Raw genomic sequence first — 16,240 nt, 5'->3', positions numbered from 1 at the left:
CAGATAAAACACGACAATAAACTTCCCCCTTGCTTTCTCTAAGTTCGTTGTACAGTATTACAAATCTAGCATTCGAATTGGATTCATTACACTCCCAGTTCCATTTCGCTAGCACTAACTTAATTCGATTTCCATTTACCGAAACAGTTTTCGTGATATCTGCTTCTCCACAATAAGACAAAATGTGCAGAGAAGCGTGCTTCTCAAAAGTATTTTTATTTCACAGATTATTAAACTGCATGACAACACCGGGCAGGTTCATGCGCTACTGCGGGGACAGAAATTGCGAGGAAAACATTCAGTCACCGTTCTCAAATCGCGCGGCCACCACGTGCGTACGCAACACGGCAGAGGAAATGACGTGTCTATTACGAATACACACAAGTGAAGTGCCGTTTGAAACAGCGGTGAGACAACCGCCGGCACAAGTATTGGATTCGAATGCTGAACCAACGAAATACTGACAGAACGTTTCACAATAATTTCTTTTAATTGGGTGCGACGAAAGAGGAAGCAAGTCAGTGTCATCGAAGTATGCATCAAAAAAGGCAATTCGGCCACTGCGAAACAATATATATGCAGTTTCGCACGTGTCGCGACTGGAGTATAGGAAGCATAGTGTGCTCGTAATTATGGTTCTGGTAGCACAAGGGACATGAACAATCCGACAAGGAAGCCCACCGCGTGGCACACTATCCACAAGTCAGGGAGCACGAAGTAGAGAAGATCGACTTCAAGTATGGCGCCCATGATGCTCGGCAGCGGCAAGGAGAAAATCAGCATCGGGTACTTTTTCAGCCAGCGGCTCTCACCATAGAGCGCCTTCAGGGCGAGCAGGATCGCCGTCGGCCCTGCGAAACACTTGTGCGGCATCTCGGCCGGGGGCACACCGGCAATCTCGTCGTAGTTGGGCAGCACGTAGTGGGTCGTCAGACAGAAGGCGACATTCGTGGTGATCGCCAAAATCACCGTGTCGACCAGGAAGCGAATGCTTCCCACTTTTCGCTCCAATCGGTAGCCGAGACCGAGCAGGGTAGCCACCGTATAGGCAAGGTGCAGGTGTCCCGAACAGCGAAACACGGGCAGGAGCAATAGATGCCACTGGCCCTTGTCGATCACGTGAGAGGAGGTCCAACTAGGGTTGTCCGTAGCCTGCGGCTTCAACTCCGACGTCGGCACCCAGTCCGCGTGCATGGCCAGTGATGCGGCTGAGAGCAGGATTGCACCGTACGGCACCCGCCTCAAACAAGGAAAGAAGCGTTGGATCGCTTTCCTGGGCGCCACCACCAGGACTAGCCACAGGAGGTCGAAAGTTGGTCTGATCAAGAAGACGTAAACCAGGCCCGCAAGGACCCCGCCGAAGTGGCCGACGAAGGAGCCGTTGCCCGTGATAAGCTGAAGTAGGAGGGGCTCGAACCAGACGACAAATCCTGAAAGCAGGGTGACCTGGACGCCCAAAATATTTATACTCTGTCCCGGATACTTGGCGTTGTTGAGCACCTTGAGCGCGAAAATGACACCAGAGAAACCGATGCCACAGTGCCTGTAAAATATAGGGTCGACATAGATGCCCAGCAGGTAGTAGAGGCCGACGATGAGGACGCCAGTGAGTGCGGTCAGCAGGAAGATGATCCAGACGAACAGCACAGTGCCGACGATGCCTTCGAGTATCATCCCCTTCCAGATGAAGCTCACCATGTTGTAGTAGAGGTGCAGGCTGTCCATGTGCTCAATCGCGCCGTAGAAGATGCGCCACCATTCGCCCTTGAACAGAACGCCGTCCACACCGATGCAGACGTCGTCGACATCGGACCAGGGCAGACTGAAGAGCCGCAGATACACGCACGCTTGCAAAAAGGTGATCAAGAACGTTGCAGGTGGTATGGCATCCAGGCCCACGCTGACCAATGCGTGAAATAGAAGCAGGAACGCTCCGGACGCCTCCCTGACACGCTTCATTTCCATCCTAGCAAGTTTGCGCGATTCCTCGAAAGATGGTGGTCACCATGCACTGTGAATTTGCTGGCGCTGTTGCTGTTGATGAGCGGTTGGTAAATAAATGCCTGTTGTGCCTATGACGGCTTCTTCTTCTTCGTCTCCTTCTTCTTCCTCCCAATATGCGTTGAAATTCACGGCCCCCGCGCCACCGGTACGCAGCGTGGCAGCGTGTGTGTGTTTGTGTGTGTGTGTGTGTGTGTGTGTGTGTGTGTGTGTGTGTGTGCGCGCGTGTGCGTGTGCGTGCGTGTGTGCGCGTGTGCGTGTGCGTGTGCGTGTGCGTGCGTGTGTGTGTGTTTGTGTGTGTGTGTGTGTGCGTGTGTGTGTGTGTGTTTGTGTGTGTGTGTGTGCGCGTGCGTGTGTGTGTGTGTGTGTGTGTGTGTTTGTGTTTGTGTGTGTGTTTGTGTGTGTGTGTGTGTGTGTGTTTGTGCGTGCGTGCATGTTGAGTCTGCAACTATCGGCGACGTTGCCAGTCCTATGGACGATTGCGTGTGCTCGTAACGCACATAAAATACTTGGATAGACGTGGAAACTGGCGGGACATTACACTACCCTTTTACAGTGTAAGCTGTTGTGGGCTCATTCCAATCACCGCTTCGATTGGCGATGTTGTCCGCCGCCGCTGCCGCCCTTGTCCGTCGCAGCTATCGCCAGTAATGAGAAAAATATAACCCAGTTCTCGCCGGGATTGAACCCGGGCACACTGTGTGGGAGTCAGCTACTCTACACTTGTTCCACGCCAGCTTTTTTTCCCCTTATTGCACGAAATTATGAGCAATGTCATGCAAATATAATTACAATACATTTAGGCACACATTAAAAAGAAATGCACACATGGTACGCAGTAGAATGAAAGTTCAAAAATCGGCCAAACAAACACAAGTGTCCAGAAGTGAAGTCCACTCGGGAACGGGATCAAAGGTTCCGACCACACTACGCACTTGAGCAGCCTCTTTTTGAAAGACAGACCTTGTCGAGTGAGGTGGCTCGGCATATCTGTCGTTCATACGGCTTCTCCATAATGGATAGAGTCCTAATAACATAAACAAATCATATGGTGTATTACTGATCGTCTTCTTGAAAAGGAAGGACAAGATACCGTAAGACGGTGAGAGGAAGTTCTTTTTTGATAGTTCTTTGCGAAATGTCCCCAAATCAAAATGCGTCATGACAAAGAAAAAGCAGTGTTCTATTGTCTTGCGTTGGTTGCAAAGTCTGATCATGGTTATATTGCGCTCAGTTTTACACAGACGATATTAGGTGAAGGACAGGGACGTAGCGTAGCGCAAGTCTGTCCACGTCCTGTCCTTCACTTAATATCGTCTGCGTAAAACTGAGCGCAATATAACCATGAACGTTCACCAACTAGCGCCCTTCATTGCTTTACTAAATGCAAAGTCTGGGTGGGCGCATATGTGCTTCGATTTGTGGCACCACCACATACCCCATAGATTCAGCGTAAGAACGTCTGAAATTTCGGCCACAAGAACCCTTCGCCGTCCGATTTTCCGGACTTTTTGTCGTGACCGCAGCTCGGAAACGGCGTTAATCAAAGGCACCCCCACCGCCATTTTGATTAACTCGACGCCTCCAACCAGTGTTCTCGCACGCAGAACCACTGGCAGCCACAGCCACCACCGTGGCCACCGCCGCGGCATCGCTAGGCCTAGCGGCTTTGACGTTCGCTATTAAGCTTCTTGCTGTCCGGTGTCGTGTTTTCCATGAAACCAATTCGTTGCTGCCAGCAATCGCACTGACTCCGCCTTTGTAATCCTCGCGATTGGCTTCGAAGTTCGGAAAGCACGACGCGTTGTATGATGCCGGTTTCCAAAGGTAGCTTCGTCTCAATACAGAAATGTTACGCAAAAAAGCACACAAAAAGTACTGCGGTGAAGCTTAACAAGCGTGGGAAGGGGCAATTGTCACGGGATACAGTACGTATACCTTAATTAAAAACGCGTGCACACGCCGTCTCTTCTCACAGTACAAGCACCGATATGCCTAATAAGTGTACTGGCAGGCCTTCAGAGTTTTTTCTGATGTGTGTGTGGCGACTTGAGCCTTTAAGGGCAGTCAAAGATATGTATTCATTTTTTCGGACTACCCGATTTTTTGGACGTTTTCGCAGCCCCTCAGGAGTCCGAAAAATAGGACGTTCACTCTACAAGTGACCAAGGGGATACGCCAAATGGTCCGTGGGGCGAATGCGTGGCGGAAAGAGGGTGAGAACAGAAAGGACTGATGCATTGACGAATCAACGGGAAAGGAAGCGTGCTGGAGGAGCTTGAGCTCAAAAAACAATGTGTTGGCTGACGCCAATATGCAAGTGTCCCTAATACAAACCAAAATAAACTCTTTAAAGCAGTGAAAGGCAACACTGAAGCGTTGTGCGTGGGCTTAGAGTATGTCAGGACAGTTGAGAGAAGATCTGTCTTATGACAAAGTTCGAGTCTCACACAATTAGCTTGCTACAGTTGATAGGAATAGCCCATCTTCGAAAATATTTGCTTCTGTGTTCATCTCTTTTTATTCGTATTTGAAAATCTTTGACTCGATTTGCAAGGGGCTCTACTATTTTTTTCGAAGATATTTCATTTCCTGTGTATTTTAGTAACCCCTCCCTTCTGTTTTCTTTTTCGATAAAATAAACACTACCCTTTGCTGTTCAAACTGGATTAGGATATTTTTTATTTTTTAACATGCTTACTAGAGAGTGACACCACCGGGGTACATGATGTAGGGAGCCCGTTTTGACATAAAACAAGCTTCTGTGTCACTCAGGGAATTTTGCAAAGGCACACAGGGAAAACCTACAAAACTCAGGGAATTTGGAAATGTCAATTTGGTAGACACCCTGATATACAATTTTATAATAATTACTTGAACTACATACAGCCCCATAATTCAAGTAAGGTTTGGCACTTCTGCCATGATGCGATGTGCCATGTGAGGCAATGATAAGGCTCAACCCTTTCAGAGATTATAAACAATGACGCATGATAACGCCTCAAGCAAACACGTCTCCCTGTGTTTTCTGTGGACTGCGCAGACAAACGTCAGTGGTGCACGCAAAACAATGTTTATCAACTCGCCATTCTGATGTTGGACCAAACACTGAAGAAATTACACATTCGCCGCCAACATAATCGCAAATTATCTTCAGTCAAAGCCAACGGCACACAAAGCTTGGCTTACACCGATTCCCGCAGTGTGTGGGATCCGCAGACTTTTTTTTTTCCTTTCGTGTCTCTACTTTCGTGTGGTTATATATATTTCCGTTCACAACGAACACTGTAAATGCGCTTGTGCCAACGAAAAAAACACTCCGTTGCGCCTTCATGCGTGTAGCATGGTGCATTCAAGTGTGGAGCAATTAAATATGTCTGATTTCTCAGTCTGTCAAAGATGCCCACATTTTGAAGTAGAACGCGATGGCGCCAGCTCGGCTATGCTCACCTAGCGCCACTGGAGAATGAGCTGACGTATGTCACTCTGTTGACTTCGCGATTATAAGAACGGGGAGACCACATTCCGATAGGGCAGTCGTAAGAACGGCAGCCTGGCCATCAACAAATACGATGACGCACGGCACGGCGAGGACTACGGTTCACGTCACGGAATTGGATCGGACTATAATCTTCTGGCAACTACGTCACTGCGCTTTGTGCACACGTTCAGCGTTAGATGTGTTAATTCCGCGCATCTGTCCTCTCGCAACACAGCGCGGGACCCCGACATCTCGCCGCATCGCCGTTTGGAATACGGCGCGCGCAAAGCACTCCGTACCTCGATATATTCGCTCGTATGGTGCCGGTGAGGTAGGCTTCTTCGCACAATGCCCCACGCTGCGGGAAAGCCAGCTTCGATGAACATGTTTCAAGAGTTGTTACCATGCTGTGTACCGGGAGTTTAGTGCACAAACAAACCCCCAGGCGGTCAGAATGGATCGCTACAGCGTCTCTCGTAGCCCGTGTGTAGCTATATGCTACCTCGGTCCGCCAATCGAACCGCTCGCCAACGCCATAGGGGCATCCTGCGGCTGAGCCCCAGCTTTGCTCAAGAACTGCACCAAACCTAGGGGACGTGCCCCGTGCAAACGGGGGAGACCCGAAAGCGCTAGATCCAGGATTTGGGTGTCTGCATTCCTCAGTCTAGATACGCGCAGTTGTTTCTTATTGTCCTTGGCTGCCATCGCCCGTAGCTTCGACTGAGCTACTCGGAGCGAGCGTTCTGAACTCGGCGGTTGCATGGGTAAAAAAAAAATGTAACAAAAAAAAATGAGTGTTACCACTAAGAAATGCGTGGTGTTCACTGCCGTTTTGTCACGCAACGAATTCCAATTCGACGAATGTTTCCACCTTTAATTCTCCGTGAAGTCTTCACAGACAACGCCTAATTAGGCGCAGTTAATTGACGTAATTAAGCTCTCCTTATCCATCATGCAGCGCTTAATTCGCAGGGATGAGGCAATGAAATGCTGTCTGCAATTGTGCCACGCGATTACTTAGAGCCTGTCCTTCCGGAAATCCATCTTCACGCTCCTTTTATTTAGAATATAGCATGGGTTGCTTTACTTTCCGATTAAATGGTGTCTTTGATTATCTTCTCTGAAGCTCGTCAGATACTGCCCACTTTATCTGGTTTTAAGTAATCTAAAATTAGTCCAACAAGTCCGCGTTTCTGGGGTAATTTTTCTTTTGTTTTACTGGATGGGTAAAGAATCATCATCGCTTCTTTCGTGTCGCTGCAAATGAAGATGAAGACTCAAGTCCCACGTGGTCATGCGCCACGCCACGCGACCACGCGGCACAGAAGAAGAATTCCAAGAAGGCGGAAGGTCGTCGCTGGCACTGGCTGTTCTCGAATCACCCGGTGAGGCCTTTTATTCCTGCTCATTCAGCTTGCGTTAACGGGCTAGTTCGCGGAGCCGACGCGAGTCTGTGTGCGACCGAGGTCCTGCAGATGTTGCCCCCGGCAGGTGCCGTCTCCGTCTACCGATGTTCACGTGTTTGTGAGAATCAACGAGCCCCCACAGAGTCGGTTATTGTCACCTTTGCCGGCACAAATAGGCTGTCGGAGATCAAGGCGTGGCCATTAATATACAGGGTGGAAGCTATCTTTCCCCGCCCAGTGCAATGCGTTCAGTGTTGGCGATATGGCCACAGTATTAAGGGATGTTGATCAGAGCTTCGGTGCCGCATTTGCGGAGAAGGCCACGATGGAAAGACGTGCTCCTCTCAGAGCGAACGATGCTGTTTGTGTGAAGGTTCCCACCCTGCGGACTGTGTGCAGTGCCCTGCGAGAGACCAAGAGCTCGAAATTCTGCAAATTATGGAACGGAAACGGTGTTCCCTTCGTGAAGCTCGTGCACTCTCGTTAGAGAAATCATGTGGCTATGCTGAAGCTGATGCTCGTCACTCCAAAGCAATGGATGCACCTCTTGGTGGTGTTGTAGCTGCTGCCGTATACAAAGCAATGGCAAAAGCCCTTGAGTTTATTTACGAACCTTTCAGAGACCATTGGGCAAGTTCTCACCTCTCAGTTGTCGCAAATTTTGCATGTTACTACGCGTCCAAGTGTTGCTTCTGAAATCGCAGTCTCTGCTGAGAACATGGAGAAACACCTATCGGCAGAGGCTTCGCCTCGCAGTAATGATACCTCCGAAGCTCCCGCAACTCATGTAGAACATGAGGGCTTTCACAGTCACGAATCCGGTTCAGATACCATTGAGAACATGGATTTGGATGCCAGAACTTGTAAACGTCGTACTTCTCCATACTCCCCGAGAGCTACTACCTTCCAAAAACTAAAAGCTAAAAAGAGTGAAAATAAGAGCTTATCAAAGGATGATTTCCTAAAGGATAACACTCTACAGACGGCAGTTAATTCTGCCAGAATATCGTCAACATAGGAAGCTTGGAAGTGCTGCAGTGGAACTGTTGTTCCATTTTTGCTGCAGCCGCTGATCTTATATCTCTGTGAAGAACTTTCTCGTGATTTGATTATTCTGCAAGGAACTTGGTTATCCACAGAAAAGAGTTATCATTTAAATAATTATCGCAGTTTTCGCCTAGATCGTCCTTCTCGTAGAGGGGTATTGGCGTTTTTCATCTCAACAAAAATTTGTCATAGAGCTAAAATTAGTCACCAGTCATTCTCCACTGAAAGTGAGATTCTAGCATTGGATGCAACGCTTCCTGGATGCGCCTCATTTTCGATAATCAATGTTTATTTCCCTACAGGAGTCCGCAATACAGGTTCTCTTGATGCCGCGGTTGCAGCATGCAGAAAGGATATAATCATAGTTGGTGATTTTAATTCTCACCACGTATCATGGGGTTATCGGTCCGACTCTTGTGGTAAACGATTATTAGATTGGGTTTCGTCAAATAACCTTAATTGTGTAAATTCGAGAACCCCAACTTATGTATCCGGTAAATCGCGTTCGGTGTTAGACCTAACTTTTTCCAATTCGGGCTGTGTAATTTCCTCCTGGTCTGCTATTACGTCGGCCACAAATAGCGACCATCTTCCTATAACTTTTGAAATAACGCGACCAATCAATTTGGTTGAAAAGCATGTCCGCACCAATGTTAACTACAGTAAATTTCAAGTTTCACTGTGACCAGCTTTAGAAAAACAGGTTGGCCTAAATGATGAAGTTAAGGCAGGTAATTTGTGTCAAGTGCTAAGTGACAGTTATAAAAAATCCAAGTTCAGTATGCAGTCAACTAAAGGTGGGACTTATTTACCATGGTGGAATTCGGACTGTGCACGCGAATATAGAAAAGAAAGGCAGCCTGGAGAAAGTTACTGTATAATCAATGTCCACGAAATTGGAATGACTGAGAGTTTGTTGCAGCTACATTCAGGCAAACAGTTGACAAAGCGAAAGAAAATTATAACACCAAACATTACAGTTACCTATCGCAGTCTAGTAATAAAAAAGCCCTATTTCGGTTTCTACGGTCTAAAAAGATTGTTTCAGCCCCAATAAATGTAGAGTCTGTTAGCTTAACTTCCAGTGAATTAGTGCAGTTACTGGAGGATATTGCAAAAGGCTTAGAGCGTCGATTCACATCACTTCGCCCCTATCATATACCGGCACCTGAACCAGCTAATGAGTGCATAACAGTCACATTAGAAGAATTAATGAGAGTGGTAAAGGTGCTGCCAGCTTCAGCCCCAGGTCCTGATGGCATAACTACAGCAATGATAAAATTATTATTCGAATTGTCTCCCCAGGATTTGCTTAATTTTATAAATTACTCGATTAAAAATTCATGGATTCATCCATCCAGATTGGAAGGTTGCCAAAATAATTCGACTACTCAAAAAGCCAGGTGATGGATATACAATAGACAACATTAGACCTATTTCTCTGACCTCAAATCTTGTAAAGTTAATCGAGAGAGTTCTGTATGGTCACATCGATAGGTGGATAGGCGAGAACCAAATATTAAGTGATTCTCAAATAGGATTCAGGCCCGGCTGCTCAATTTCGTGTGCTGATGTTGACTTGGAGAGTAGAATTCAACTCGCTCGCCGCAACAACCAGTACGCGGCCTTAGTGACATTCGACATTGCGAAGGCGTATGACAGTGTCGACCACAGTACTTTAATCAACAGACTCAATGGTGTGAATCTTCCACAGTATATAATTGCATAGATTCAAAATTTCCTAAGCGGACGAACATTTTAATGCTATCAAAACGGGTTTTCTTCTAAAAGTTACAAACAGACAAGGGCGTTCCTCAAGGTGCAGTACTTTCCCCAGTATTATTCACTATTTTGCTAAATCACATCCCGACACATCATGACGTACAGGTATACGTATACGCTGATATCGCATTTTTTACGGTATCGAATGATATACATAGCCTATATCAAACTTTGCAGTCGTATTTGAATCAGATTGAAATTTGGCTAAAAGGAATACAAATGTCGCTAAATGTCAACAAAAGTGCGATCATTGTCTTTCCCTTAACTTTTCCTATCCGAACAACACTGTCGTATGGCCAGGAGATTATTCCGCACGCACATTCTTTGAAATATCTGGGAATGATTTACACCGAAAAGCTTAATTGGCAGACACACATAGAATACATCGCATCTAAAGGAGCACGCGCTGTTGGTTTATTACGAAGAGTCTGCAGCAGTCGTTTTGGAATGCGCAGGGAGACCTTGCTGATGATTTATTGTATGTATGTCCGCCCCATTCTAGAGTTTGGATGCGTGTTATTTTCAGGAGGTCCTACGTATAAGTTAAGTCCTCTGATTCTTTTAGAACGCGAGTCACTACGCCTGTGACTCGGCCTTCCAAAATTTGTAGCCAATAATATTCCATATCATGAAACTCACCTGCCTTCTCTTCAAACTCGATTTCGTATACTGACAGTCCAAACATTTCTAAACATCTATGCTTCTCCCTAGAGACGCTCCTACTATATTTTTATTCGAGAACCAGCTGCATTCTTTGAGAATCAATGGTCCGGACTGCATTGTCCCCAGGTAGTTTTTGTGCAGAAGCTATTAGAGCCATTACAAATACCAATCCGTGATGTGGCTTTTCAAAATTTGCCTACTTCGACAGTAAGTGTTGAATTTGGTGATATTTTCCCCAATAACGCTAAGCTCCTGCCTATTCGATACCTAAAAGGTTTATTAGATAACCACCTTGAAAACCTCTAAATAAAAGCAGTAATAGCCACAGATGCTTCTGTCAGTGAAGAGAAGGCCGGAGTGAGCATTTTTTCGACATCATTAAATTGGTCTTTCTCTCTTCGACAACCCGACTTTACGCCAATATTTCAAGCAGAGTTATTGGCGATCATCCTAGCTCTACGGAAACTTCACACATCTATTTCTTCAGCCATAATCTTAACCGACTCCTTGTCTGTTTGCTCCGCTTTATCTGTGCCCAATTCAAGTATCATTCTCCGAGAATTTCATTCATTCATTCCCCAATATTTACGTCTCATCCAACTGGTATGGGTACCAGGGCACGTGGGGCTCACTTTAAACGAGTCAGCAGACACACTAGCAGCGGCATCTCTTAAAGGCCCAGTACTGAGGATTCCAAGACCTTCGGCATATGTCACTTCTGCAAGATTCTTAAAAAATTTCCATTCAAGAAGAACATGCCAAATCATGGTCCGTATAACGTAAAACTATTCCAATATGTTTTTATTCCAATCTCCTGATGTCAAATTTGCGTAACCGCCGACGCAAGCATCGGGCGGTCGCCCGCAGGGTTGTCCGAAGAAACCAATCAAATGCTCCCCTCGTTCATAGGAGGTCCCTTTTGTTTGCTTGAAAAATGAATAACATTGCCTGCACTGAGCGGCTTGTCTTATCTAATTGACTCACAAGAGGCGAGGACCATGCTCAAGTGGAGAGGGATTCGATGGGACCGATCCACTGCACTGAATATCGATAACCGGATGAATAGGGTGGTGCCGGCGTCTGCGATTGGTCCGCTTTCTCTTACTTAGCTTGCGGTGGCTCGTCGACAATCCCGGCGGCATGCAACGGAAGCTTAAAAACGACGCTAGAACGGATCCTCAGCAAAGAATAGTTGGCAGAATGGCTTCGTAAACGTGCTGAAAGTTCTCGAAAACGCTACACGGCCACGCAGAATGTTTTATTACACGCAAATCAACCCATGCTCTCCGGCGGGGGTGAGTGGCCAGTGCAGGAGCGATCGGCGGCAGCCATCTTTTATTCCTTTCGGAATGGGGCAGCCTGCTATTCAGAAGAAAATTCAGTTTTGTTCGGTATATTAATGCATCTTTAACGCGTACACGTCACTTTGACGCGTTGAGTTTTTGCGGTTTTGTGACGTCGCGTGAGAGGCACGTGAAGTAGGTGCAGCCTGAAAACTTTTGACCAATAGCCGAGGGCTAATGGCAAAAAGGCGTCGAATCAGAAATAACTATTTTTGTTTTGTTCGGTCAAATTATGCATAATCAGTGTGTTCACGTCATATCAGATGAGGAGCTATCGCGGTTTTCGTGACGTCGCGTGACAGACAGGTGAAGTGGGGGTGGCCTAAAAACGTTTTTGACCAATCGCGGTCGGCTGATTGCAGAATTGGAATAGAAAAGTTGGAATAGTTTTACGTTATAGCGCCCCATGTGTATTAGATAACGCCGATTTTCAGCACCTCAGATTTCCTTGGCACAGCGGATGGTGTGCAACAAGAAAATTTGAAGTTTCATTTACGCGTGTGCGTTGCCGAATACCAAGGCTTAATTTCTATTCCCATAGGTCTGGTTTGGCACCTTCTTCTAAATGTTTTTACTGTAATGAACCCGAAACTATGGATCATTTATTTATAGAGTGTCTTAGGCTCAACGTGCATAGAAAACGACTTCTAGATGGTCCCTTCCGCCAACTTGGATTAGCCATTACGCTACCTACCGTTCTGTCTCTGGGGGCGTCGGAACTAGGACACTGTAATAGGAACGTATGTGATGCCATATATAATTTTTTAATGAAAACAAGGAGACTTCCATGCTAATTTTACTATTTTATTTTCCTCAGCAAGAAACCAAAAATATTAACTTTTAATTTTAAGATACTATAGCATGAAAATTATTATTAACGATTAGAATTCATTTAATATCTCATCTTCAGTAAAAAAAAATCTGTTTAGGTATTTGTACTTATTCGACCCACTGCCGCCCGATTCATGGCATTCAGTAGTGGGTTGTGCTATATCCACAGGCACCAAACCAAACCAAACTGGCTCCGAACGTTCTCGGCCCTCTGCTGCAGAACGCGACTGATCTGCACGCCAGCGATCACCGCGCAGTGGTCCGTACTTCCGCGGAGGCCGTGCCGCGCCACGCCACGCCGTAAGCGACGCTTTCCAACATCGATAGCGACGTCCCTGTCGCAAGTCGGCTTCTCCTCCCGCGCTTTCGCTGCTGGTTGCTGGTCGAGCTGTCCAGTCCTCCAGGCTGGTCGCGCCACGTGCGGCGATCGTCCCGAGAAAGAACCGGCCTGCAGCTCCTCGAGCATCGCGAGTCGGCCGCACCTGCAGCTCCAGTCCCAGCAGCGGAAGCGGTTTCAAGGAGTTGGACGACGCGAGCTTCGCGGGGGCGCACCGTAGTAGCCCCGCCACGATGACGACCGTCGTCCGTTCTGGAGACGACGACGACGACGACGAGAGTGGGGCGCCTCCGACAGCCCGTTCTGCAACGGTGCCGCATCGGCGACCGCCGAGCGCCGACAGAATGGAGTTCGCCACGCCGTGCACTACTCCTGCGCGACAGAGAACCTTGGCTGGCCGGTGCAGCGCCAACGGCTTGCGTAGTCCCGGAAACCGCCGCCGCAAAAATACACTGGCCGAGGAATCGTCCGAAAGCGAAGCGGAGGCCATTTCAGAGCGCCACTCGAAATGGGTCACATTCGCGAATCCGTGCGTCCTATCTAGGGCGCCGGTGACGATTTCGCCTGAAGACGAACAAGGTGGCAGGGACTGCGGTTTTGAAAAGAGTGGCTTGTTAGAAGACACAACAACGCCTTGTCTCGGGCTTGCAGAGAGCGGCGCCAGGGAAGGCTCAGATTCACATCAACTAAGCGAGGGACGCTCCGAGCGTCTACTGGACATCAGTGGCCTGATCGAGGCCACAAGCGCGCAGTTCGAATGCGTCGGAAATAGCGAAAGCTGCTGGACGCCCCTAAACCTTGGCAAAGGCCAACCGCGGCAAGTACCCTTAGAAGAAAAGGTGACCGCGTGGGACCGCTGCCAAGAAGACAGGTACGCTCTGTCGCCGCCTGGCGAACTCGAGCTATTTGAACTCGACGCACTCTATCCGAGCCACCCGAGACAACCTTCGGAGGCTACGCGTAGGATGCAGACGCGCAGTTCGCTGCGCAGTTCTTCGCGCATGTCGACTCTACGGGTTCAGCGGTTCAAGAAGCCATTGCCAACAAGGCCGCTGGCTGCAAACTTGTACGAAGACCTGCGGTGGATCGTTGAATCATCCGAGAAGTCGGCTGGACCACCTCTCCGCGCCGAACGCGTTACTTCCACCGACGTTGAAACGATGAGCGCCCAACCGCAAGTTTCGATCGGTCCACCTCCTGCCGCATCTGCCGAGTGGCGATCTAAAGAAGTGTTTGCAGCCACCGGCAAAGCGTCATCGGTCGTGCTGCGTGCGCCGTCTCCTTCGAGCAGCCGTCCAAGAAATGAGATGCATCAAGACTACGGCCAGCTGCGTAGCGGTGCGGGGTGGTCCATGGCGCTGCATCTACTTGGTAAGAATATTCCAGAGGATGTACGTGGCGTCCCCGATCACGAGTGCAGCTCATCAGCAGCACCACCACCAGACGGCTCCGGCAAGCGCACGCCTGCAGTCGCTTCTTCCGTTAAAGTGGCTCCTGACCCGGTACGACTGGGAACACAGAAGGACGAAGCCGAGGAAGGCGTCGTGAGGAGCAGCGAACCGGCCGAACAGGAACCTGCGGCTCGGGAAGAGAACCACCCGCACCATAGACGCGACATGCGGCGCAAGAAGCGACATGTGACGCAAGAAGCTTTTGAAGCTCAAGAAGAAAGAGCGGGAGCTTTCTGCGCACTTCGCGCGCAGCGAGGCGGCTGTGTGTTCACCGGGGCGGCAAAGGGACCGCTCCGAAGGGGCCACTTCTCGCTGTCGGTCGGTCTCTGCTTCCAACTGCCGAGGCACTAACGTCGAGGGACAGTCCGGCTACACCAGTAACGAGGAAACCCACCTCGACAGCGGCACCATCAGCATATGCATCAGAAAGTCGACGCCGACCAGGTCGAGCATGGTGTGGCCCTTCGACACCTCGCGTGATACCTAGCCGACTCAGGTGCCGTGAAGCTGCAAAATAGGCAGCCTGCTATTTTCCGGCAATGCCTAACAAAAGATACCATGTCTTATTTTACGAAATAGCCTCACTAATGTACCAGTTAGGTACGTATCGAATACATCTATTTAAATGTGCCGCATACGGAGCATAGGACCCATTTACCGGAACGTTAATTCACGTGGAAATTTGCAATGCGTTTTTTACCTTTCGAGCTGTAACGCTATAGGCTGCTTACAGGCGTATGTTTGCAGACGAGGTAACGAGCTGCCAAAACCAGGCGCATGTGTTCCTAGGAAGTGACGAGCGAGCGCGACGCACGAAGCCGCCTACAGCTCTTCGTTGTGTACTCCGGGTGCGTGTATGGGCGGCTGAGTGGCGGGGAAACGCGATCTGTTATGCCGCGTTGAGCCTTCTTGCGCGTACACCCGTAGTAAATCGAAAACTTTCTCTGTGTGCCAAGGCTAGAATCACTGTATAGGCTACCTTTAGGGACCCCAAGTGTAGCCTGTTCATAAACTCTAGCCAAGACCTGGGAAGCGCGCGCATTGCGTTGCGGTGTGTTTGGGGGTTTTTTCGCATGTCGCAATTGAGATTTTGAGCCCACTTGTGGATATTCGTGACGTAAATGGGAGAATGCAGTGAAACCAACATTTTCATTTACGGCGTTTCTATTTCGATTAAAGCGACGCCTTTAATGGCTATTTACTGCCTGAAATAACGTTTTACACCATCAATTTTAATACGATTAACATTCTGAGGCTAGCCACTTCTGAGGCTAATGACACGGCTAGCATTTGAGGATAGCCGTGCCATTCGGGGTACAGGCCGACGACTTGGGTGCGGCATAATGGAGGGAAGCTGGCCTACGAGCCTGGCTCCCACCAGTTTTGCACAGGACGACGTTCACTACAGGCTAGCCATAATAGGCCGCTAAGCATATCCTATTACGGAGTTGCTTATGTGGCCCTTGTGCCGTCGTAGTCGGCGTTCGCTAAAACTATCATCATCAGCAATGGCTCGAGGGTCGTCTTCGTCTTCCACAGCGCTTCCGCACGAACGCGCTCATGCGACTGCACCCGCGTTCGTCGTCGTCTTCCACAGCTGGCTCCGTTGCCGTATTCCAGCGTAGAATTTCACTTCTTTTCTGTCGTCGTATACTGGGGAGGCCGCATTTACGGGGGTATGAGCCATTAATCAGCCACATAAAAGTGACCACTTCTATCGCGGTAACTATAAGCAACATGATATTCCACATATTTTAAACTTCATAATAGCCAGAGACCTTCCTGAGTACAATGTTGAAGTGCACTCAAATACAGCAACAATTAGCTAGAGGTAGCTATTTTACCACAGATAAGGACATAAGTTAACTCTTTAGGTTTAGTTAAGTCGTTAACATTTA

General features: G+C 48.4%; 2 protein-coding genes across 2 annotated transcripts; one reads left to right on the top strand and one right to left on the bottom strand.

Annotated features, from left to right (window-relative positions):
- Nucleotides 1–471: 471 nt before the first annotated feature.
- LOC135919982 (uncharacterized) lies at nt 472–2,076 on the bottom strand. The gene has a single exon (XM_065454011.1). It carries the CDS (start codon nt 1,963–1,965, stop codon nt 631–633), a length of 1,335 nt encoding a protein of 444 aa, XP_065310083.1. The 5' UTR covers nt 1,966–2,076; the 3' UTR covers nt 472–630.
- A 4,648-nt stretch (nt 2,077–6,724) lies between these two features.
- LOC135919999 (uncharacterized) lies at nt 6,725–15,546 on the top strand. Its single transcript, XM_065454054.1, has 2 exons — nt 6,725–6,867; nt 12,724–15,546. The coding sequence occupies exon 2, from the start codon at nt 13,125–13,127 to the stop codon at nt 14,691–14,693; it is 1,569 nt and encodes a 522-aa protein (XP_065310126.1). The 5' UTR covers nt 6,725–6,867; nt 12,724–13,124; the 3' UTR covers nt 14,694–15,546.
- Nucleotides 15,547–16,240: the final 694 nt, after the last annotated feature.

This window comes from Dermacentor albipictus, chromosome 4 (assembly GCF_038994185.2).
Source record: "Dermacentor albipictus isolate Rhodes 1998 colony chromosome 4, USDA_Dalb.pri_finalv2, whole genome shotgun sequence".
Taxonomy (NCBI): domain Eukaryota; kingdom Metazoa; phylum Arthropoda; class Arachnida; order Ixodida; family Ixodidae; genus Dermacentor; species Dermacentor albipictus.
Note: the sequence above shows the minus strand (reverse complement) of the source record. Positions and strands in the feature narration are given on the sequence as shown.